We start from the raw sequence: 23,431 nt of genomic DNA on the forward strand, positions 1-23,431 counted from the left end.
AAGTATCTGTTGACATGATCCTTAACACAGATATTATGTGAGGGGAGCTTTTTAGCAATCTCCAAATTATGCAGGCGCGTTTTGACGCGTGGGGGTCAAGGCTGGCTGCAGCCATTACGGCTAATGAGTGTGGAGTCCTACTCTAGCAGGTTCGGCCTCATAAACTTACTTAAAAGCTAACTAATGGAATCATACTGATGGATAGAATGCTGCAGGTTTTGTATCATTACAGGATAACATGCCTGTGTGCATGTTAAATATACCGGCACAATGATGAAACCACATGAACTTGGAGTCACAGACAAAATTGACAATCCCCAGTCACGGGCGATGTAGATTATTGATGGCTGGGGAAACAGATCTGGAAATCCGTGCACGGCAATTTTAGCATGTAATGTTATTTTCAGCTCCATTAGAAAAAGGGTTACAGTCGTTATCCCTGATTGGCTGTTTTGGAAAAATAACTGTTATTACTGTAATGATATTGCTGTGTTTGATCAGTGCTCTTTTCGATGCCTAATCATAATTATCCGTAATTTTAACTGTCATTCTGAGTCTAAAAATAACCATTAGAGGGGTATATTAAAAAGAAAAACTTTTAACAATGAATCGAAGCAAGCACGTCTCATATTTTTGTACAGTAATGTCTATTTCTGTGATGCAACGGGTTTAAAAAAGCTACTGGAGAATTCAGTGTGAAAATGAATAATAGCACATTTTAAAAACTGAAGTGGGCTTCGCTCAGAGCATATCGTCGGCGTAAAAGAGTCGGGGAGACGCTGTCGCGTTCAGCTGACGAAAACCAGCGCAAATACAGAGAGCATTTGTTTCTATATTGAGATGAGCACAACGCATTTTGTCCTCCTAAATGGGCCATGGGTACTTGAGGGAGTTCAAAGGTGTTTTAGCAGCATGCAGAGTGGCCATTGTGCACTGGCTTTTCATAGGAGTTGACTCAGAGCATTCCACTCCAACTCAGCGCCAGATACCTGCAGCATCTAAAATGCGTAATATTCAACACAGTGCAAAGGAATCACTTTAAAAACCAAGTTTAATCTATTTCAACCAGGTCCAAGTGTTGTTCAGCTAAAGAGATTCAAGCAGGGTTAACACCAACATGTTTTGAAAACCCTCCACAGTCTTTGGCCACAATAAAGTGGATGGCTCTTTTTTGTTTTCACGGAATGTCGCACTCATTCCTCGGTGAAGATTTCTGTTTGTTTTGCGATCGCATAAAAGCATCTCTTTCAAACGTATTAACTGCTCAGTGGGGAAAAAAATGTGACGGTGTGAACTCTGAAAAAAAGAAACATCAATCATAAAAATCATCAAAGTCATGGCTGCTGGTGTTGCGGGACTGAGGACGCAAGGCCATTTCGATCTCAGAATTGCTGTCGTCTGATTCTCCCCAAAATGCTGCAATCAAAAATATATATAACACACACCATTAACACTCCGTTGCAGTAAGGGGGATGTAATGCATTTGCGTGATCTGCAACAAAAAGTAAAAATATTCCAAAGACACTGGGGCAAAAAAAAAAAAAAAAAAAAAACTAAACACCAAACTAAACTAAACACATGAGAACATACTGGCCAAATCTTAAAATAATTACGATTTTCTTTTGAAATGAGTCTCTTATGCTCACGAAGGCTATATTTATTTGATCATAAAGTAAAACTTTAATATTGTGAAAAGTTATTTTGATTAAAAAATGTATTTTCTATTTGAATGTATTCCTGCGATCAAAGCTGAATTTTCAGCATCATTACTCTTCAATGTCACATGATCTTTCAAAAATCCTTCTAATATGATGATTTGACGTTAAAGAAATATTTTTTATTATTATCAATGCTTTGCTGCATAATGTTTTTTTTGGAAACCATGATACACTAGCATTCAAAAGTTTTCTTTGAAAAAAACTTTTATTCAGCAAGGATGCATTAAACTGAACAAAAGTGACAGTAAAGACATGTAAGAAAAAAAAAAAAAAAAAAAAAGAAAAAAAAAATAAATAAAAAAAAAAAAAAAAAAAAAAATATATATATATATATATATATATATATATATATATATATATATATATATATATATATATATATATTGATATATATTGATATATTTCAAATATCAAACATTTACCAAAGAATAATAAAATAAAAATAAAAATTGTCTCATGGTTTCCACAACAATATTAAGTGGCAAACGTTTTCAAACCATTAAAAACTGAGCACCAAAATAATTGATAACAGAGCAGCAAATCAGCAAATTAGAATGATTTCTGAAGGATCATGTGACACTGAAGACTGGAGTGATGCTCAATTCATCTTTGCATCACAGGAATAAAATACAATTTAATATACATTCAAATAGGAAACAGTTCTTAAAAATGCTTTTCTTTTTCTTTTAGTTTTTACTGTAGTTTTGATCAAATAAATGCAGCCATGGGAAGCATGATTATTCCAAACCTTTGCCTGGTAGTGTAAGTGTAAAATGTAAGCAGTGCGGTAAATCTAATAAGTAAATGAGTACAACAGCTGCACATGTTTTTAACACATTTCAGTCATTTGTACAGTGGCCTTACCCTTTGACTGGACAGCAGAGAAAGCTTTACTTTTGGCACTCTTCCTGTGAGAAATGAAAAACAAGATTGTGAGACTACATATTTTCTGGCTTACTGTAATTATGAACAACATTTTAGTTTACAAAATGAAAACACATAAATACAATTAAAATTTCAACGTTTGAGGTAACACTTTATTACAATTTTTTTTAAGAATCAGTTCAGCCACACCAGACAACAGCATGGACCATGAAGCAATCTTCTCTTACCAAAACATTGTCTTTAACCAAACCCTGAAGAACATCATTTCCCATCTAAGCCCGTTCTCAGATGGGGCGATCGGCCAAATAAACTTCCTTGACTTCTTTTCTAATGGCACTGAAGGACCCGGTCAGGGCTCTCTATTCATAAGTGGACTGAGCGCCGGGTTGCCGGGTTCCCATAGCATCACTGATATCTCTATGTAAATGCATGACCCCTGACAAGCCTTTGATCTGCATTGATGCATATGCAAAAGCTCGCGCTACTTTTCATACAGGCTTCCTTCTTCATTTACATCAGCACAGGGCTATTCAGACCTCAACAATGACGTCTTCATCCTCACCCTCATCCTCGCCCTCCACGTCTTCATATATCCATATCATTGATTTTGTTTTCACATCGATGTACTTTAAAGGATTCTGGGAGTAAGGGTAGGAATATTTGGTTTCCCTTTGATGGATTTGGATGAATAGCTAAAACAGCGACTGCATGTGTATTCACGTGTGGCCCGCTGACCTGACAGCAAATTCAGTCATGTACCCTCAACCTTGACACTGACCAAAAGAAAAGTAAAGCAGTAAGTTGAACTCAATTAGGTTTGCTCACACATAATTCAGCTTAGCTTTTTTGTTTCCAAAACATCTCTGTACAAGGCGCAACATTTCAGGATCTCTATTGATGCATGTATGCAGATACTATGAGTCAGAGTCAGAACGAACAAGTTACATAAATCACCTTTGGCTCAATAAGAATACAACGCCAAACTTATGAAAGACAGAGTATCCAAGTTACAGTTGACAAATACAAAAAGTACCACAGAGATGTATTCAGTCCCAGGGTCAAGGGACATGACTGGCGTAAACCCATGAAAAACCTTTCTGAAACAGATACTGGCAGCTGAATTCTTTTTACAGAAGCGTGAAGGTTACTTTGATGACTGGAGGAGACGCAAAACCCAAGAAAGGTGATGAAACGGACTATTTAGGGAGCAATCTTGCATAGCACAACAATGCAGCAGAAATCATTCTCTTGTTCACAATCTTTTTTTAAATATGATAGACACATGAGCTTGGCAATGTGGTATTTGTGTTGCATTGAGCGTATTGGTAGCACATTCAAAACACACACACGATGAGCATTAGACATGTTTAAGCGCAGAATAATATTTTTTTTTGCAGTGTTTCTCATCTGGTGGGTAGAGGAGTTGCAGCAGTCAAAGAAATAATTTTTTTCCCCGATGTGATATTTTGAAAGACATAATAAATAATAATAATAATAATAATTTGTTACATTTATACAGCGGGTTGCTAGCCTAGAAATCTAGACGCACCCTAGCGGCAGGAAATCTAATCTGCCGCGAGTGTCGTCTAGCAACTCTCAATACACTTCTGAGCTATAAAAACCAAACTCTGGTCTGGCCAATCACATCTTGTATAGAGTCGGTGGGCGGGCTTAACATAATGACGGCAGAGTTGCGTGATGTGCTACTTGAAAATAAAGAAACTGCCAAACGGCGGTCTTTCAAATCGGCTTTGGCCGCGACTGGAAGACTTGGAGTTAAAGCTTTTCTCTGAGAAAAGAACAAAGAACGGCACTGAAGTCATTCTGAAGAAGGGAAGATGTGTTCAGTTTTGCCGACATGGATATGGCGAAAGTTTAATCAGTTTTGTCAGCTAGCTTCTCAAACTAGGGAGTTTGAAAGACAACCGTTAATCCCGCCCCTCGGATTGAGCTGTCGGTGAGTTTCCAGACCAATCATCTTGATGTGGGTCTGGCTTGTCAGGCTAGCACTTTGCATATAGAAGTGAGGAATCTCCTCAACCATCCCCAATGTGCAGCATCCACCTGGATGATGCAATGGCAGCCATATTGCGCCAGAACGCTCACCACACACCAGGTGATTGGAGGAGAGAAGATGGATTTATGAAGCCAACGTGCAATTTTGGCCAGGACCCCTACTCTTTTTTTCAAAGGACATCGAGGGATTTTTAATGACCACAGAGAGTCAGGACCACAGTTTAACGTCTCATCTAAAGGATGGTGCTTGCTCAGTACAGTGTCCACATCACTGGTCAGTACCTGGATGGGGTCTCCCATCCAGGTATTGAACAGCCTTAACCCTGCTTAGCTTCAGTGGGCAACTAGTCTTGGACTACAGGGTCATATGGCTGCTGGTAACACATGTGAAAACTGTTGATTCTTCTCTCAGAAGCAGTTAAAGGGGGGGTGAAATGCTGTTTCATGCATACTGAGCTTTTTACACTGTTAAAGACTTGGCTTCCCATCCTAAACATAGACAAAGTTTCAAAAACTAATGTTGGACGTTTGATGGAGTATTTCTGTGTCAAAAATACTCCTTCCGGTTTCTCACAAGTTTCGGCGAGTTTTTTTCGAGTATGGGTCTATTTGACGTTAATAAGAGCGGAAGGTCCTTGTATGGCCCGTACGGGCTCTTCTCCCGGTAGGGTGCGCGCGCGCGTGACTAGAGCACACTGTAAACAGTCTCTCAGCTGCAGATCCAGTCGTCCGTGAACGGCGCCGCGCTCCACTTTATTCCTATGGGTGACGTCGAGCGACTTCAACTCTTCAGCACAGCATTCCGGGAAGGCAGCGCTGCATTTGAACCGATTTGAACGCAGAAATGACGGGAAGCTTCACAACATCGTTTCAGTTGCGTCTCAAAATGGATTTACACGCCACTGCTGTCACAGGACTTTACCAAATCATACCAAAGAAGTGTGTTTCTGACGGAGCGGACCCAGCGATAAAGCTTCGACGGTGAGTTAACTTAAACTGCTTCAAATGTCTCTGCTATTGGCTACCGTCGCGTGAGTAAACATCAGTAAACGACACGATCGCGTGCTTCGTCATTCAAATGCGCTAACGGTTACTCCATTGTTGTTCTCTGTATAACGTTACACTAGTCTGACTCTGACGTGAAAAACCGTTCTGCTTGCTACTTCTAAGGTCTAGTCGCATACAATAGTCCATAAACCGAATCATGTCCTCATACTCTGCGAGTAAACACACAGAAATGTGGAGAGGCCATTAAATACAGTAACTTACATACCACAGAGACGGACGTCCTGCTGTTGCCATTTCTCCTGTTCAATTTATTTCTCCCTCAGATTTGATTGTGGATCATTATCTGTATTAGCTGAGATAGATGGGTTTCTCCACGCTTGATGACGTCACCGCTTTGCGCGCTTGTCATTCTTTAGCTCCGCCCACACGATACGCCTCCAGGTGCTCGGTTTTTTCCGGAAAGACTCGGTACAGCCTATATTTCTTTTATAAATATGATAAAACTAAAGACTTTTCGGAGATATGAAGGATGCAATACTACTCTATAGGTACTCAAGATTGACATGAGATTGACTGAAACTGAGTGTTTCACCCCCCCTTTAAAGGGTTATTTCACCCCAAATATTCTAATCTATTCTAAATCACTAATTACTCTCACCATCATCGTGTTCCAAACCAGTAAGAAACTTTGTTCATCTTCAGAACACAAATGAAGATATTTTTGATGAAATCCAAGAGCTGTCTGACCCCTCCATAGACAGCAATTTAATGACCACTTTCAAGGTCCAGAAAGGTAGTGAAAACATCATTCAAATAGTCATGTGGCCCAGTGGTTCAAACTTAATTTTATGAAGCGATGAGAACTTTTTGTGTGCAAAAACAAACAAAAATTATGACTTTATTCCATATAATGGAATTTCATTCTAGCCTGTGCCCGTCTCCTTTGCAGTTTACGCAACTTTGCATCGCCCTCCAGTTCTACAGCAGCCGATGCTGTTCACGATGCTGAGCACCACGACACATGCATGTGATGATGACACAGGAGCTGCACTGGATTTAAAAATTAGGAGACTGGCAAAGGCTAAAACGAAAATTGTTGAATCAAGTCGTTATCTTTGTTTGTTTTTGCGCACAAAACGTATTCTCGTCGCTTCATGAAATTAAGGTTGAATCACTGGAGTCACATGGACTATTTTAACGATCTTTACTGCCTTTCTGGCCTTTAAAAGTGGTCATTAAATTCCGGTCATCAAAAATATCCTAATTTGAATTCCAAAGATGAATGAAGGTCTTGGGTTTGGAATGACACGAGGAACATTTTTGCGTGAAATAACCCTTTAAGTAAAGAGAGCTTGAGAAAAAGGTGTTGTCCCGATTCAGTATTTGCAGTCATATGTTTCAGGCTGTATGTCAGTGATATTATTCTAATATTATTTCTGTAGCTTGTTAAGAAATAAAAAGTCCTGTCAGGTGTTATACTGTGCTCATAGCGTACACTCTTCAATTGCACACGCAAATGTGGCGGCGCTTGCTGTACATCACTTCACTATATACAAAGAGCTAAATAATTACGAGCATACAACGTCGTAGTCACGCTGATAATTAAGTCAAAAAAATTCAAATAAAGTACCAATAAATCAAGCAGCTGGTATGTTGTGTGTTAGTTTGGAAGATTTTGCATTCAGGTATGATGGTCATTCTATTTATCGGGAGTTTCCATGTTTCAGTAACAGTTCATGGCACTATTGTGTTTTCACCATGGTAACTGTTGTTTGCGTAAACCCCAACATGCCACTATTTTCATTTTGTGTCATTTTGTACTTTTTTAAAAGACCGTAGTTGCTTCCATGCCTAAACAGTGTAGAAGACTGACACTGGTTAGAATGAAATTGTTGAATAAAGCTGTTAAATTTTTTTTTTTTTTGTGCACAAAAAGTATTCTCGTCACTTCATAACATTAAGGTTGAACCACTGGAGTCACTTTCTGGACCTTGAAAGTATTAGTTGTTTAGCTGTCAATTGAGGCACAGAGAGCTTTCAGATTTAATCAAAAATATCTTCATTTGTGTTCTGAACGGAGGTCTTATGGGTTTGGAATGACATGAGGGTGAGGAATTAATGACAGTATTTTTATTTTTGGGTGAACTATCCCTTGAAGTATATATATACATACATACACACACACACACACACACACACACACACACACACACACACACACACACACACACACACACACACACACACACACACACACTGGTAATAATTAGAATATAATAAAAAAAGTTAATTTAATTCACTAATTCCATTCAAAAAGTGAAACTTGTATATTAGATTCATTCATTACACACTGACTGATAAATTTCAAATGTTTAAATCTTGATAATTATAACTGACAACTAAGGAAAATTCCAAAATCAGTATTTTAGAAAATTTGAATATTACTAAACCACCAATACAAAGAAAGGATTTTTTTATAAATCTTGGCCAACTCAAAAATATGAACATGAAAAATATGAGCATGTACAGCACTCAATACTTAGTTGGGGCTCCTTTTGCCTGAATTACTGCAGCAAGGCGAGTTTGCTGGCCAATCAAAAACAGGGATACCATGTTCCTTAAAGGGTTACTTCAGCGATTAGCATATGGCTTTGTATCAGTAGAAACCCCAGAGTATATTCGAATGATTGTGCTTCCCCCCCGTCATATCCCCCTGAGACAAGAGATTTATGCATTTTATTTCTGGAAAAATTCCTCCCATGAAGCAAATATCGTCAATTTGCGCCCTCTGAGGAATTGTTGGCCAGAGGCTAAAGACTACAGCCAGCAGAGGGAGCCATTTCTGCATGTTTTGTACTCGCGGGGGGGATGGGAGATCACATAGCACTCAGCTCGCAGCTGCAGCCTCAGACATTCATGTTTAAACATTGCGGCCAGTAGAGCAAAGTAAGTCTTTCAACTTCTCAAACTAATTCCTATGAAAGTTAAGCTTTCAAAGGCATGAACTGAAAACGCAGCAGACTGAACATGCGCTGTGAATCTATGGCGCGAGTGTCGTTGCGTTTACCTCAGCTTTCATCACGAGCTCATTCATGACTGTCAATGTGACTCCTGCAGCGTTTTGGCTGTGAGACTCCCTCAGCGGCTAAATCACATATTGAACACATGTTCTTTAACTGAACTGATTTTATGAAGATGATCGCAGTTGCGGTGGGAAAGTGATCAGTGATTCAGTATCTAGTAGCGGTGCCTTTGGGAGTGGCTTCGTAGGACAGCAAAGCATTCTGGGAATTGTTGTCTTTAATCCCCATGAGACAAAAATACATTTTCTGTCTTTTCTCAGTCTAGAAAGCACCAAATTAAAAAAAATATTTAACATTTCTTCTACATTAATGACCCATTTTAAATACAGATTAATCTTTCCAGTGCTGAAGTACTCCTTTAAACCAGTTACTGGTTGCTTTGGCACGGTGTGCAGGTGCCAAGTCCTGTTGGAAAATGAAATCTGCATCTCCATAAAGTTGGTCAGCAGCAAGAAGCATGAAGTGCTCTAAAACTTCCTGGTATACGGCTGCGTTGACCTTGGACCTCAGAAAACACAGTGGACCAACACCAGCAGATGACATGGCACCCCAAAACATCACTGACTGAGGAAACTTTACACTGGACCTCAAGCAACGTGGATTGTGTGCCTCTCCTCTCTTCCTACAGACTCTGGGACCCTAATTTTAAAAGGAAATGCAAAATTTACTTGTCAGAGAACCTAACTTTGGACCACTCAACAGTAGTCCAGTACTTTTTTGTCTTTAGCCCAAGCGAGTTGTTCTGTTGTTCAAGAGCGTCTTGACATAAGGCATGAGACAGCTGAAACATGTCTTGCATACGTCTGTGTGTAGTGGTTCTTAAAGCACTGACTCCAGCTGTAGTCCACTCTTTGTGACCCCCCCCCCCCCCCCCATTTTTGAATGGGGTTTGTTTCACAATCCTCTCCAGGGTGCGGTTATCCCTATTGCTTGATGCACCTTTATTGCTTTATTGCACCTTTTTTTTTTTTTATCACATCTTTTCCTTCCCTTTGCCTCTATATTAATGTGCTTGAACACAGAGCTCTGTGAATAGCCAGCCTCTTTTGCAATGACTTTTGTGTCTTGCCCTCCTGATAACTGTCAAGTCAGCAGTCTTCCCCATGATAGTGTAGCCTACAGAACTAGACTGAGAGTCCATTTAAAGGCATTTGCAGATGTTTTAAATTAATTAGCTGATTAGAGTGTGGCAGCAGGTGTCTTCAATATTGAACCTCACAATATTCAAATTTTCAGATTTTTTTGAGACACTGAATTTGGGATTTTCCTTATTTGTCAGTTATAATCATCAAAATTAAAAGAAATACACATTTGAAATATATCAGTCTTTGTGTAATGAATGAATATAATATACAAGTTTCACTTTTTGAATGGAATTATATATATATATATATATATATATATATATATATATATATATATATATATATATATATATATATATATATATATGCACACACACACACACCCACACACACATGCATTACAAATGCATTACAAGTAACTTGATTTACATAATCAGATTACTTTTCCAAGTAAAGTAACTAGAAAGTAACACATTACTTTTAAAATTCACAACAAAATATCTGAGTAACTTTCACATTTCACTGACAGCTCTCTTCTCCCTATGTTGAAAAAAAAAATCGAGTACAAAGGCAGTGTGTGAACGAGTTATTGTAGTTCTAGACTAAATGTGAACATTTATTTGCACAATCAAAATGACTCTTCAAAAGGAATTAAATCAGTCAAATGCAAAATCAGAACACTCTGCAAACCTCCAATAATTAATTATTAAATAAAACAAATATTTGTATGCATTTAATCTAATTGACCATTTTTTTTGCTGCTAACTTTTGATGATTCAGTTACTTTTTATTGGTGAAGTAAGATTGTGAAACTTTTTTCTCCTGCGTCCTATTCTTCCATTAGCCTATGGTCTGTTTAAGTGGCACCCTCTACTGTTTATGTGAATTTGCATTTTTACCTCGGCCTGAGGCTTATTATTTAAATTTTGGTGTAAAAAGGTCTTTACTTTTGCAAAAAAATTACAAATTTTTTTGTTATTAAAATCAAAGGTGAGAAAAAGTAACGTAGCACATTACTTTTCTTAAAAAAGTAACTAAGTAACTAATTTAGTTACTTTTTAAGGGAGTAACGCAATATTGCAATGCATTACTTTTCAATATATTTTGGTAGATCTCATTCTTGCAACTTCAACTCAGATTAACATTTCTTGTGCATTTATACATATATACAGCAATCCTTAAGTTAAATTTACTTCTTTTTAATACCTTTTTTACTAGGGGTGTCAACAATAATCGATTCGGCGATGCATCGCGATGCGGGGCATGAACGATTCAGCATCGATGCGGCAATGTGCCATAATCGATTATGTCACTGTTTATTTTCTGGCGGACGATAAAGTTGTGCAGTTTCAAATACTTCCGGTTCCGGGAGAATAACAACAACAACAAGGAAGATGGCTGAGGCGGAGGGAGATGACCGCGATAGACGGGTAATTAAAAACGCGCTAACGACTTGAGGTGTGTAGGATTGTACGTATATATTTTTTGCACAATAATAAATTAATCTATAATGACGAAATACAGCGCAATTCACCTTTATTCCACAAGGTGGCAATGTCTGATACCCAATGATGAAGTGACGTTTCACTCATAGTTACCTCTGACAGAAAACGAAACAATAATTATAATCTGCAAAACTTGAAATGGCTCAGTGATTTACTTCAGAGAGCAAGTACTAAACACAATCATATGTTAGTGTCACTGTCTCTTCATGATGGATGTGGTCAAGAAGCTGTCAGTGATCAAAATATTGATTTTGAAGACATTGAAAATGAGTTTGGAGAATATGCTGGAGATCGCGAATATGAGGCAGATGCTGAATATACTGGTAAACGAGCTCTGATGAGGACAGATGATGATGGTATTAAACATCTGCTCAAACTGAATCCTTCCAAGCTCCAAAAGGGAACGAAATAGGTTTTATTTTATTCTTCTGTAGCTGTTACTCTAAAATCAGGAGTTTTATATATTATCACGACAGGTAGAGGTCTATCCATGTTAAATATAGATGTATGTAAGAATGTTTGGTGAAACAGTCATGCATTTAAGGGTTAATTGCATTTTATTTAATTTTATTTAATTACATTTTATTTTCTTTAATAACTTTTATGTCGAAGATACAGGAGACACATAGCAGCCAATACAATCTGTTGTTTAATATCTGCTTGTATTGCCTCATGACTGATGAAAAATTTGCTTTGTGTGCAGTAGAATTTTGATGCATCACAATGCATCGTAGAATCGAATTGAATCGAATCGTTACCTGGTGAATCGTAATCGAATCGAATCGTGAAGCAGTGCCAATGCACACCCCTATTTTTTACTACCTTCAGAATATTTTTTAAAACTATCACGACACTGAATTGCAAGTGTTAAGCAGCGACCTTTCTATTATTTACACAGATTTTGACATATATAACATACAAAAAAGCATAGATTTAGAATCGACACCAGGAGGAAATCTGTTTTAAGTTATCATTCAGACACAGTAAAATAGATCTCAACATTCACAAAGGTTGGCATACACATTTGATTTCAATTAATAATTGGTAATTCAGCAATTCAATTATTTAGTGTTTTTTTCCAACAACAAAACCTGAGCCAAATATTACATTTCTATAATTGTGATAAGTTGTTGAATTTAACAAAATACTAAAAACTAGTGCTGTCAATCGATTAAAAACTTTAACTAGATTAATCCCACATTTTTTTTTCTGTGGTTAAATCGCAATTAATCGCAATAAAAAAAAAATGTTTTTGTACTTTTTAATATATTTTTTAATATAATAATTTCACCGTTAATCAAATTAATGTAGAAACGACATAAAGACAGTATATTTTAAATACTTGTGTAAATGGCATCTTTTTATGAATGAAGGCCATTTACTGATATTAATACAGCTACTGATTTATTTATTTATTTTTACATTTATTATTAGCTGTTATATTAAATATAACAGTTTTTAATTTAAGTAAACTTAAAACAATGCTAACATAAACCCATAATAAATGTCATGTTTACTCCTGCCCTTCCTGTCTTAACAGTTAGGAAATATACAGAAATTTAATAAAGTTATCAAAGTTATATGCAGTCTGCACTGCATAAAATATAAATTAAATAGTTAATCCTTATTGAAGCTACAAAAGTTATTTAGTCCAGAGCAGCGAGTCATTTTCTGTTCCCTTTGTTCTTTAACTTTACTGACAGGAAGCTTTATTGGCTGCTGTCCCTTTAAGAGCAGACAGACACGCGGATCTCACTGTTTATATGGATCTCGCCTCATTCTCTCACAACTCTTTTTGTTCATTTTAGACTTTATATAAATCATTTAAGATTGCTCTTATGAGGATAGTCGTTGAAGATATGCCTGAAGCAAGTCTAAAATAAAACGTAAGCCAGCCACTTCTGTTGAGCGCAGTGTTCTGAGATGATGCCGAACGATCACTGAATATGACGTCAGCATCAAACATACGTTGAGACGGAGACGAAAGATCTTTGATTATGTGCCCAGATATGCTAAAGCCCATATCTAAACGAACTAACACGAACGCAGATAGAATTTCAATCAGAATAGGACACCTGATAGTCTGAAAAAATAATACCTAATTTGGAAAAAAATTATACCTGAGATCACATTTAACACTTTTAATGGCCTTAAATTTGACCATTTTGATTTATTACTTTTTAATACTTTTTTAAAACCCCGCGGACACCCTGTCTGTGCGTTATTCCTCACTCACACCACCGTTAGATACGAGTTATAAATTGTTTTAAAAGAAGTTTCTTATGCTCACCAAAGCTGCATTTATTTGATCAAAAATATAGTAAAACCAGTCATATAGTAAAATATTACATTTTTTAACCAAGATTCTTTTTTCACAGTACTTTGATGAATAGGTCAATTTATTTATTGAATAGAAATTGTAAAAAGTATTTGAAATGGAAAAAATTTGTAACATTATAAATGTTTTACTGTCACTTTTGATCAATTTAATGCCTCCTTTTTAAATAAAAGTATTAATTAAAAAAAAATATATATATATCTACAGAAAAAGTTGTCATGTCCTGGTGTATAAAATGAAAGTAGAAGAATTACTGTACAGATTGAGACAAATAAAGTTCAAATAATTATGCTTAAAAATGCTTTGTAGGATTTATGTAAATTAAAATACTAAAAATAAATAAACATCTTGTGTCCAATTTCCCATCTCCCTTTCTCTGATCAAATTGAAAGCTGAAAATATGAAAGGCCTTTCTCTTTTACGAGCATTGAACGGTAAAGCAAAATTTGAGGGCTCCCTTCCCCCACCCCCCGCCCTTTAGTCATGATGAGCTCAATAATAAATACATGTTTGGGTGGGTAAATAGGGCTATTCTTTTATATAACTTGCTTGCCATGGGAATGCTCTATCTGCTGGGCCACTTCAGACAGTGACGAGTCTGATTTCAAGACACTATTATCACAGAGAGCTGTGAATGCCACTGACCCTCCAATCTAATATTCCATTTCCATAAACATTTATGCCAGTTCATCTTGCACTGAGGTTCACTTAATTGAGGCAACGAATCTGAATATGTAAGACTGGGCTGGCCACTGTTTAGCTGCGTCTCATACACAGAGGTGAATGTAATGTGTAAAATGATGCAAATTACTGCTTTGACGGCAACCTCTCTCTATTTCCCTCCGCTCCAACGTTTACTTTTTCCGCTCTCCCTCTGTTCCGCGTTGTTTTGAGCATTTGGATGTATTTGCGATATTTGATGAAAAGTGCCCCTGTGCGTTTTTAGGCAAGCATTTGATACATTAATATATGGGGTGTGTGGGTTGTTGTTATGATATCTGAGCTATGAATAAAAGACGTCTCTCTGCATCCTATGCAGTAATATGCTTCATGTAAATAGACTGCGGTTAGTCTGCATTTGTTGTCTGGGCAAAGTTATTTTCATAATACCTGTGATCACGTACGATTACAGCTCTGCTATTAGCTTTGATGAAAGTGTATCATTTTAATATGAAATATTCTGTTTATAAAGGAAAAATACACACTGGTAGTACAGATATTCACTTAAATGTATTAAAGATAATAAAGGGAACCAATGTAGTAAATTAAATATATATAAATATATAAAATGATATTTGCAGTAATTTCAGTATATATATATATATATATATATATATATATATATATATATATATATATATATATATATATATATATATATATATATATATATATATATATATATATAGAAAATTTCTTAAGTGGTAAGTTAAGATTTTTGGAATACATTTTACAAGAAAATGATTTACGTTTTTGAAAATTTGACATTATCATGTAAAATATAACAGATATTCACTTATATTTTTTAAATAATAAAAGTAGAAAATTATTTGTGATTTTCTTAAAGTTCTACATAAAACTGAAGTGTTTTACATAAAAATGTCTTTCCACTAAAAAATGTCATGTTTAATTAAATGTGTTACTTGCCGATTCTTTGTAATTATTTTTCGAAATTTACCAGCAATTTCTGAGTGAAATTGTTTCTACACCACTGTGTATGATCTATACCTGTACCTATCATAAGAATATGGCAAATTAATATAAACATCTATACGCCTCCACAGCTATGCTAATAGAACATGCTCTTTGGATCAGTGTTTGTGCAAGGTAGCAGTAGCACCTCCTACACCCGTCCCGTATGTGACCCACATCGGCACTGATTTAGCATTGATTAGACCCCTGTAAGAGCCAAGAGCTCTGGAGTGAGGAAATGATTCAGATCAGCAGAGAGAGCGCCCTCTATGTGCCACAAGCGGCCAGTCACGGTACCACACAGCTGGCCTAATTATGAGTGCCCTCTGCTGGCCAACCGCCAGAACTACAGGAAGACAGGTGGGGGGGTTCTTTTTAAATGTGCTCCCCTCAGGACAACCGGGTCGCTGCATTCTTTCTGTTTTGATACAACAGCAAAAAAAATGAAGACCTCAACTTGGTAAAGAAAAAAAAAATTGGCTTAATGAAATAAATGTTGATATGTACATAGCGAATATTCTTTGTTTGTTAGACAAAGCAGGCGGATGAAGAGTGGCACAAAGAAAGAGAGTGACCCCCACTGGCTATTGCTGTTTAGTGCTACCCCGTCCCACCCACCACCACCCCACACATCCATTCACTCTAGAGTCTAGACAACTGAAGGCACACGTAACAGGGATATTTTAGTTAATGGAAACTGAAACAACAAAAAGGTAGTATTTCTCATTTTCATTTAGTTTAACTTGCTGCACTAAACTAAAACTGAAATAAAATTAATAAAATGTAGACATTAAAAATAATAATATTTATACAATGAAAAAAAGCAAAAAAGCAGCAACAAAAAAAAGTATATATATATACATATCCGCGTTGCATACATACACACACACTCCTATAGTATCTTGATGCAATTTTTTTTTTAATGGGAAAAACTGCTTCCCCTACAACAGCCGCTGCTGTTACACAAGCACAAATGTTTCCATCAACAAGGATGTGAGAAACTGCCGAAATGTTGGTGAAAATGTTGCGCTACAACTCCTAAACGGTTATTTTTTCACAAAGCAACAGAGCGGGACACTGAGATCCAGCGAGCGGGCGAGATCTGCGCTACATGCCTGCAGTAGCCGAGGACACAATAGCCGCTGAAGAGGAGGAAGCTGTGGCATGCAGCCTTAAACAAAGCGCAGGAACAAGAGGTCTTTACATGGAGTGCAGCTGCTTATTGCAGCTCTCCCCTTCCTGAATCACTGCAGCACACAGGCGTAACGAATACCGCCCGCTCCGTCCGCGCAGCCTCTGAATTATAATACAATAAAACGTTGTGCTCCATAAAAGTATTTAGCAGTAAAAATGGCAAGCTGACGAGAGGAGAGCACAGGGTAGGGAATTAAGAAGAAAAGAAAAAAACGGGGGTGGATATGAAAGACCCCAATTCTCTTCAGTGCTATAATAGTGAAATGAACACACATAAATGTGTTAAGAGTATCTCTTTGCATCTTGTATGGACTGCATGCATTTAATCTGGAAAGCTTATTATGGGCGAGTCATTGCTATGCAAAGCAGCGCCTGACGCTTTTCTCTGGTCTTTTCAGCCCAGCGCAGTGTTTGGCCAATAGGCCTGGCCCCCCGCCTCTCATTGGGCATTCATAACATGCAACATTTGCACAATGTATCTCTCAAAGACTGCTGAATAGGGGGCCTTAATACTCATGTAAACAACTGCAAACCAATTACTTAATGAATCAGCCCCACACATAATGAGGAGGCGCACAAAGGCCCATAAATGCATTTTTTGCACCAAAGCGCCTGCTTTAAACTCCGATTCTTCAGCTACGGTCCCAGCTTAAGCGCAAAATCATAATTATGGCTAAGAAAGAGAGGCACTTGATTTATTTTATTTTGCTTTATTATTATTTTTTGTGAGTTTTGGTCTGAAGCAGAAGGTCTTTTAATGTGCCCATCGGCTCAGTGACAGAATGACAGCAGTAAGTGACGGAGAAGAGAGAGCGAGAGAGGGGGAACAGCACATGTAGTGTTCTACTGGTGCTCGAGTGCAGGGTACTTGTAGAGGCAATAAAGCGCAAGAAGTGACTGGCAAGAGGAATTCTTCAACACGGCAAAAAAAGAAGAAGAAGGGGAAAAAAAGTGCCACAAAATGTTTTACCCGAAAGCAAAGCAAATGCTGCAATGCTAGCCATCATCTTTGCTGTGCGCTTTGACCAACGGCTTCTCTCAGGAGCTCTGAGACCACCAGGTTTTGGGATGATCTAGAAGCATCTCGCACTAGAGACGGCTTATGTTTATTAATGAGGCCATTCATTGGGCAGACTGTGGCATCCATCGGAGAGCTCTGTCAGAGTGCAATCATTATACCCTTTCCTCTGCAAACAGTGTAAACTAGCTGAGAGAGCGCGAGGGGAGGCGGGCAAAGAGTGGGCAGAAAGACTGGGCAGGAGAGAAAAAAAAAAGACGGAGAGACGGGGAGAGAGACTTTCGACCCTTGTGTCAGCGTGATGCTCTGAAAAGCATGTGAAATCAGAGACGATTACTCTTCACAAGGTTTACCCATCCATTACCTGCCCTAATGGATTCATGGAGGAGAGGCACTGCTGGGAGGGCTGCGTGTCTTAGCTGATTGTGTGAACTTGTGTTGATGTGAAAACCTAAACAATGTACCCTCAAGATCCTTTTTCATCATTCAAAGTCCCGATTTACTGAAGCAATCAAATAATGCCGATGATGAGAGAGGAAGCCCTGAATGAAAATACAGCTTGACTGATGCCTCCCACGTGAACTTCTGTTAATGATGCTAAGAGTGTTTCAAGGACAAACACACATTGCTTTTTTATTAAAAGAGGACAAATGGAAATACGTTTTTTTTTTTTAAATATAAAAATGTGTGTATGTGTGTGTGTAAGTGTGTGTGTAATTGTGTGTGTATGCGTAAATATAATTTTGAGAGTACTTACTGGCTATTTTGTCTTACAGAGTCCCGGCGCACCTTAGACCTCTTCAACTTGTTGATGTCTTTGCATAGCAAATTAATCATTTAAATAAAAAGACAAGGAAAAGGGTGGGTTATGATGACATTTAAACACCAGTATATGCATGTGGCATGAACACAGTTTTTTTTAATTTGTTATCAAAAATATTTGATATTTTATGTTAAAACGCAGACAATATTGACTGTGAAAAACTGTCTAAAATATTTTAAATGTAGCTGGGTTAAATAGCCATTGCACAAAACAATTGGAAAGAGAAAGGTAATGGGCTATTTATTTAATCGTTTAATCGTTGCTGCAGTAAAAAAAAAAAGGCCTCAAATGTCTGTGGCATTTATGGATCTAGTACTTTGGGCCTGAGGTGGAGGCACAAGTGGCACAATTTCCTGCAAACTCTAAAGTCAATTAAAATAATTAATATTTGTAAATTCAAGTATACACTGTAAGCCCTAACGCTCGAAAAAACTAAATGGTTTTAAACGTAAATTAAACAAATTAGTTCAATCACCTTAAGTTTTATGAGTATATAGAACTTTATTTTTCTTTTGAGTTCACAAAACTGACATATTTTAAGTCATCTGAATTGTTTCTTTGAAGAGTTTCTTTTAACTTAGACAAACATAAATTTAACTGAAACTGGGCTGGCATGTTTATTTCCCAGCATGCTTTGCCATGGCACTCTAAAAGAAGAGTAAATGCTATTATTATTGAACTAGCTAGTTAAAGCTAGATATTTTTCCACTACTAAAAATATTTAAGTTTATATTACATGATCATTTTAAGTAAAATGTATGTTTTGAGTTTGAGCTTACTTAAATATTTCAAGTTAAGAGCAATTAAAACGCACAAGTACAAAATAAGAATGAGCGAGTTAAACTTTGAATTTCTTAATTTAAAAATGTTGATGTAACTGATTTTTGCCAACTTATTAGGGTTTACGGTGTAGTGATGTTATTAAGAATTTAAATAAGGTTCAACCAATAAATTATGTTTCCATGTAAATAAACAGAACATCTTATACATGCTTTGTCAAAACTTTAGACTGTTTGCTATTGTTCCCCATTACCTGACGGCTCCGAATCCTCATCCGAGTCACTCCAGTGCCCCTCTTGTGCCACAGACTGTTTAAGCAGCTGATATGCTTTGGTCTCTATAGAAAAGAGAGACAGAAAAAAAAAAAAAAATGCGAGAGCAGCTAGTCAAATATTTGCTAAAGACCTCAACTTCCAACTTTCCAGAGCCCTGATGTTTGATAAACCAACATCAGCTCTTTAAGGCCTCTGATGAGCAAAGAGAGTAAGTGAAAAACAGAGTGAGTGAGCACTAAACTATTGATCTAATCCAAACGCACACATACAGCCTGCCGTCTAAAAAATAAAAAGAACCCGCCGGCTTTTGTGTTGCTGCAGCATCTTATAGGATTCCATTTAAAACACTGTCTTTCATGTTCTATAAACTTTCGAAATGGAGATCTTTAACCAGCGAGCATTCAAGCTTAAAATACTTTTTGAAAACGAGTGACGAGAAAGAAACGTGCCCTGGAAAACAAAAATACATCAGTTTTAAATGCTGAAAACAAAAAACAATTTGCAAAGTGGTTATGCCCCCAAAGACAAAATACATTCCGGCATCTCATTATCTCGATATGTGTTGTATGGCTGCAACAAACATGTTGTTTGTTGCTCGTTTCACACAGTGTAATGACTGCAAAATATAGGCTTCAGTGACATGTAAAAAAAAGAAAAAATACCAAGAGCATCTGAAGAATTCCTTTTTGTTTGCCATATACATAAAACAATATTGTGCGCAACGGCGCTTTACCGAAACGGACGGCGGAAGGCCAGCGTTCGGACGCCGTTTCCACGGATGATTGCAAAGTGATGTAATACGAAAGGCAACAGAACTCAATGCAGTCTTCATTAGCCGCCTGTAAACAGCTCATAAGCAGCCAGGGACAGCAGAGGCGGTTTTCTACTACCATAATGCCTTTGATTAGTTGCAGTGAGAAGCTGGACTTCTCTCTCCGTGGCGCTCTTGGGCTAGCCCTGCGCATGAAAGGCACAGTTTGAAATCAGATAGCCAAGTGGAATAATGGATAGTTTTACATTTCTGAGCTGGCGCTGGGACTTGCTACCCGAGGCTTTTCAAAGGATGCCTTGACATCCAGTCTTTTCAAGTCCGCCTCTGGCTGGCATTGTTTAGCAGATAATGAGAACCAATGACAGATCTTGTGCGGCACCCCCAACCCGGCCGGCGGACAATTAAACCTCCGCATTATGCGCTCTGAGAATCTCAGTTTCACCCATACCTAGGGCAGAAGAAAAGAGATGGGTTTGTTTTCTCTGCCGATAATTAGAGGAACTGTTCCACTCTTCAGGTGGGACTTTGACCTCTGATTCACCTTGATCATCCTTTCACAGCTATCCAGTTGGGGAAAAAAAGGGACCCCCATTATCTACTGCGTGAGGAGAAAGACAAAACAGACACAGAAGAACTCCCGAACGGGCGCTTCTTCGATCTGCCTTTTTACCTCTAATAGGAATACTTTCCACTGGGCTTTGGTCGGCACTGTCCTCTTCACCACTTTGAATTCCTGAAACAAAGAAAAGAGAAGGAAAGCGCAGCTCAGAGAGATGGTGGAAGAGTGAGACAGAGGAGAAAAGAAAAGAAAATAAAGAGAGAAAGAGAGAGAGAGATCTGGGAAGGGGGGTGGGGAGCTTTTCGAATCTGAACAGCAGGACTGATTGAGACAGGTTTAAAGGGAGAATGAAAGCTGGCTGGCTTTGTCAGAAATGAGATTTGGGCAAAAGTGTATTCTCATGAGGGTCAGAGCTCTGGCATCCTGCGAGTACTCGAGGTCCCCTCTTCCTTCATCAGAACGGAGCCACCGAGCTGATGTTTCTCTGCTTTGCCACTGAAAATGAGCCATTAATGCGGTTCGCCTGGTATTGGGGCGTCGCTCTCAGTTGCTCTCATTGATCTGTTCTGTCTGGCCGAGCACGGCTCTTAACATCTGTGTGTATTTAAACTGCTCGGTAATACACGGATTACAGGTTATTCGTTTGAACCAGAACAACAGATATTTGCGATAAGCTGAATTTGCAAATGCCAGCTGAAATGACAACAAGCGTATTACCTTGTGTTCCGACGGTTTGATTTTTTTTTCCGGAAGGCCTGGCAGGCTTGATTTCCACACTGTCATCCAGAAGGGAGGGCAGGCTGCAAGAAGATGAGAGTTCACTTTCTGACGGCTGATGGGTCTCAGATTTGTGGGTCAGAAGCCTCTTCAACAGCTCTCCTGCCTGGATGACAAAGAGATGACTTATCTTCATTTCGGGGTTCTCACACCTTTTGAATTTTCCACAACATTTTTTTTTAGTCATCCATGATTTCTTCTTAAAACATTTTATAAACATTACACTGACTGATTAGTAATTAGACAATTAAATATTTTAGAGCAAAACCTAACCAAAAAAAAAAAAAAGCCACTGACATTTAAAAAAACATAGCAATCCATGATTTTTGCAGATCTGGAAATCACGGTTTTAAAATTCCCTGATATTTTTAGGTTTTCCATAATCATTCAGATTTCAATTCATATGTTTACCGTGGCGGAATTCAACCCGACTACATGTGTGACGTGTCACATCTATTTCAATTTGACAAATCTCCGGAATTCAAAACTATTTCCAGCAAAAAGCAGTATAATAAAAAAAGAGAAAAATGCCAAAAATCTTTAGATTCTATTGGAGCCTGATGATCACTCACTGCTCTTTTTACATAAAAATAATACAAGATCGAAGGGATGATACTGCAAGCAATGAACTGCATGATGGAATCCAGTGACTGAATTAAAACAGGGAAAATAAAAACTATCTTTTATCTTATCAAAACTGCCATTCAGCAATATACAGTAACAAAACGTTAATATTACTGATTTGAATAGATCAGCTAGATGTTAAAACTTAAACACTTCAAACTGGCTATTAAATTGTCAGTGGTCATCATCAGGTCAGATCCAGAGATAAGAATTCAGTTCCTCTGCATGAGGATAAAAGATACAGGTTAGAAAAAATCACAGAAATATGCATGAAAACATGTATGTACTACATGGGTTATAAAAATAAAAACCGGGGTAAGAATGGAGGTCAGATATAGATATATATATGAATGACAGTCTCATAACAACATGAAAGCATAAGCGCCCCCATGACCTCGTTAGTTAGAGAACTTTATAAAGCTTGAATTTATGGCAGGTCCGTCACAAAGAAAAAAAGCCCATCTACATTTACAGGATGAGGTCATTTTACTGGACTAGGCGAATCATAGTCTACATTCCTTCCTTGTAATTATTCCATATTCCAGGATTATAATGTTTTCATATACTCCACAAAACATTAAAAAGTGGTTTTATGGCAAATAACATGACTCACTGAACCTTTAATGGCACTTTCAGCATTGCTAAAGTAAAAAAAAAAAAAAATCCTAGAAAAATAGTATCCCACTAATATTAGGATTCATGAAATACTTATAATAATAATAATGTCAGTCAGTCAGTAAATCAATCAATCAATCAATCAATCAATCAATCAATCAATCAATCAAATCAACCAACCACTCAGTCAGTCAACCAACCAATCGTCTTTTTAAAGTTTGTTGTGTTACGCATGAAAATGTTAATGCCTTCATGATGGCAGTTCCATACATTCCATAATGAAATGAGCTCCGTGGAGTGCAACAGTCGGGTTCCGGAAGTAAAAACTCCATCTCCGTAAATGATAACTTACAAAGACAGTCCTACTGGTTTTACTTCACCTTTGTTTTACCAATTTTCATAATGTAGAGAGTGTGTTAATTTATATGATAGATAGCCTATAGTAATTCAGGAAAGTAGATGAGGTAAATGAACCATGCATATGAGTCGACATCCTCTTGATTTGTGCTTATAGGTGAAAGTGCAATAATTCGGATGACAAAAATTGTCAAATCATTGTGAATATTAGCTATTATGCAGCCTGATGAAATTATGATGTGTTTATTGACTAAAACTAGACTAAAATGCTAAGACATTTAGTCGAATAAAGGCTAGATTCAGCTTG

At 37.5% G+C, this 23,431-nt stretch overlaps 1 protein-coding gene across 1 annotated transcript in view; it reads right to left on the minus strand.

Moving 5' to 3' along the window:
* Positions 1–1,033: 1,033 nt before the first annotated feature.
* kiz (kizuna centrosomal protein) overlaps positions 1,034–23,431 on the minus strand; it is a 49,115-nt gene continuing 26,717 nt past the window's right edge. The window contains exons 10-15 of the mRNA XM_067456162.1: positions 21,469–21,634; positions 20,863–20,925; positions 19,399–19,482; positions 18,300–18,357; positions 2,583–2,626; positions 1,034–1,416 (exon numbers count right to left, since the gene is read on the minus strand). Of these exons, the coding sequence (XP_067312263.1) occupies positions 1,313–1,416; positions 2,583–2,626; positions 18,300–18,357; positions 19,399–19,482; positions 20,863–20,925; positions 21,469–21,634 (519 nt within the window). The 3' untranslated portion in view covers positions 1,034–1,312. The remainder of the gene's footprint in view (positions 1,417–2,582; positions 2,627–18,299; positions 18,358–19,398; positions 19,483–20,862; positions 20,926–21,468; positions 21,635–23,431) is intronic.

Source organism: Pseudorasbora parva, chromosome 10, assembly GCF_024679245.1.
Source record: "Pseudorasbora parva isolate DD20220531a chromosome 10, ASM2467924v1, whole genome shotgun sequence".
NCBI lineage: Eukaryota > Metazoa > Chordata > Actinopteri > Cypriniformes > Gobionidae > Pseudorasbora > Pseudorasbora parva.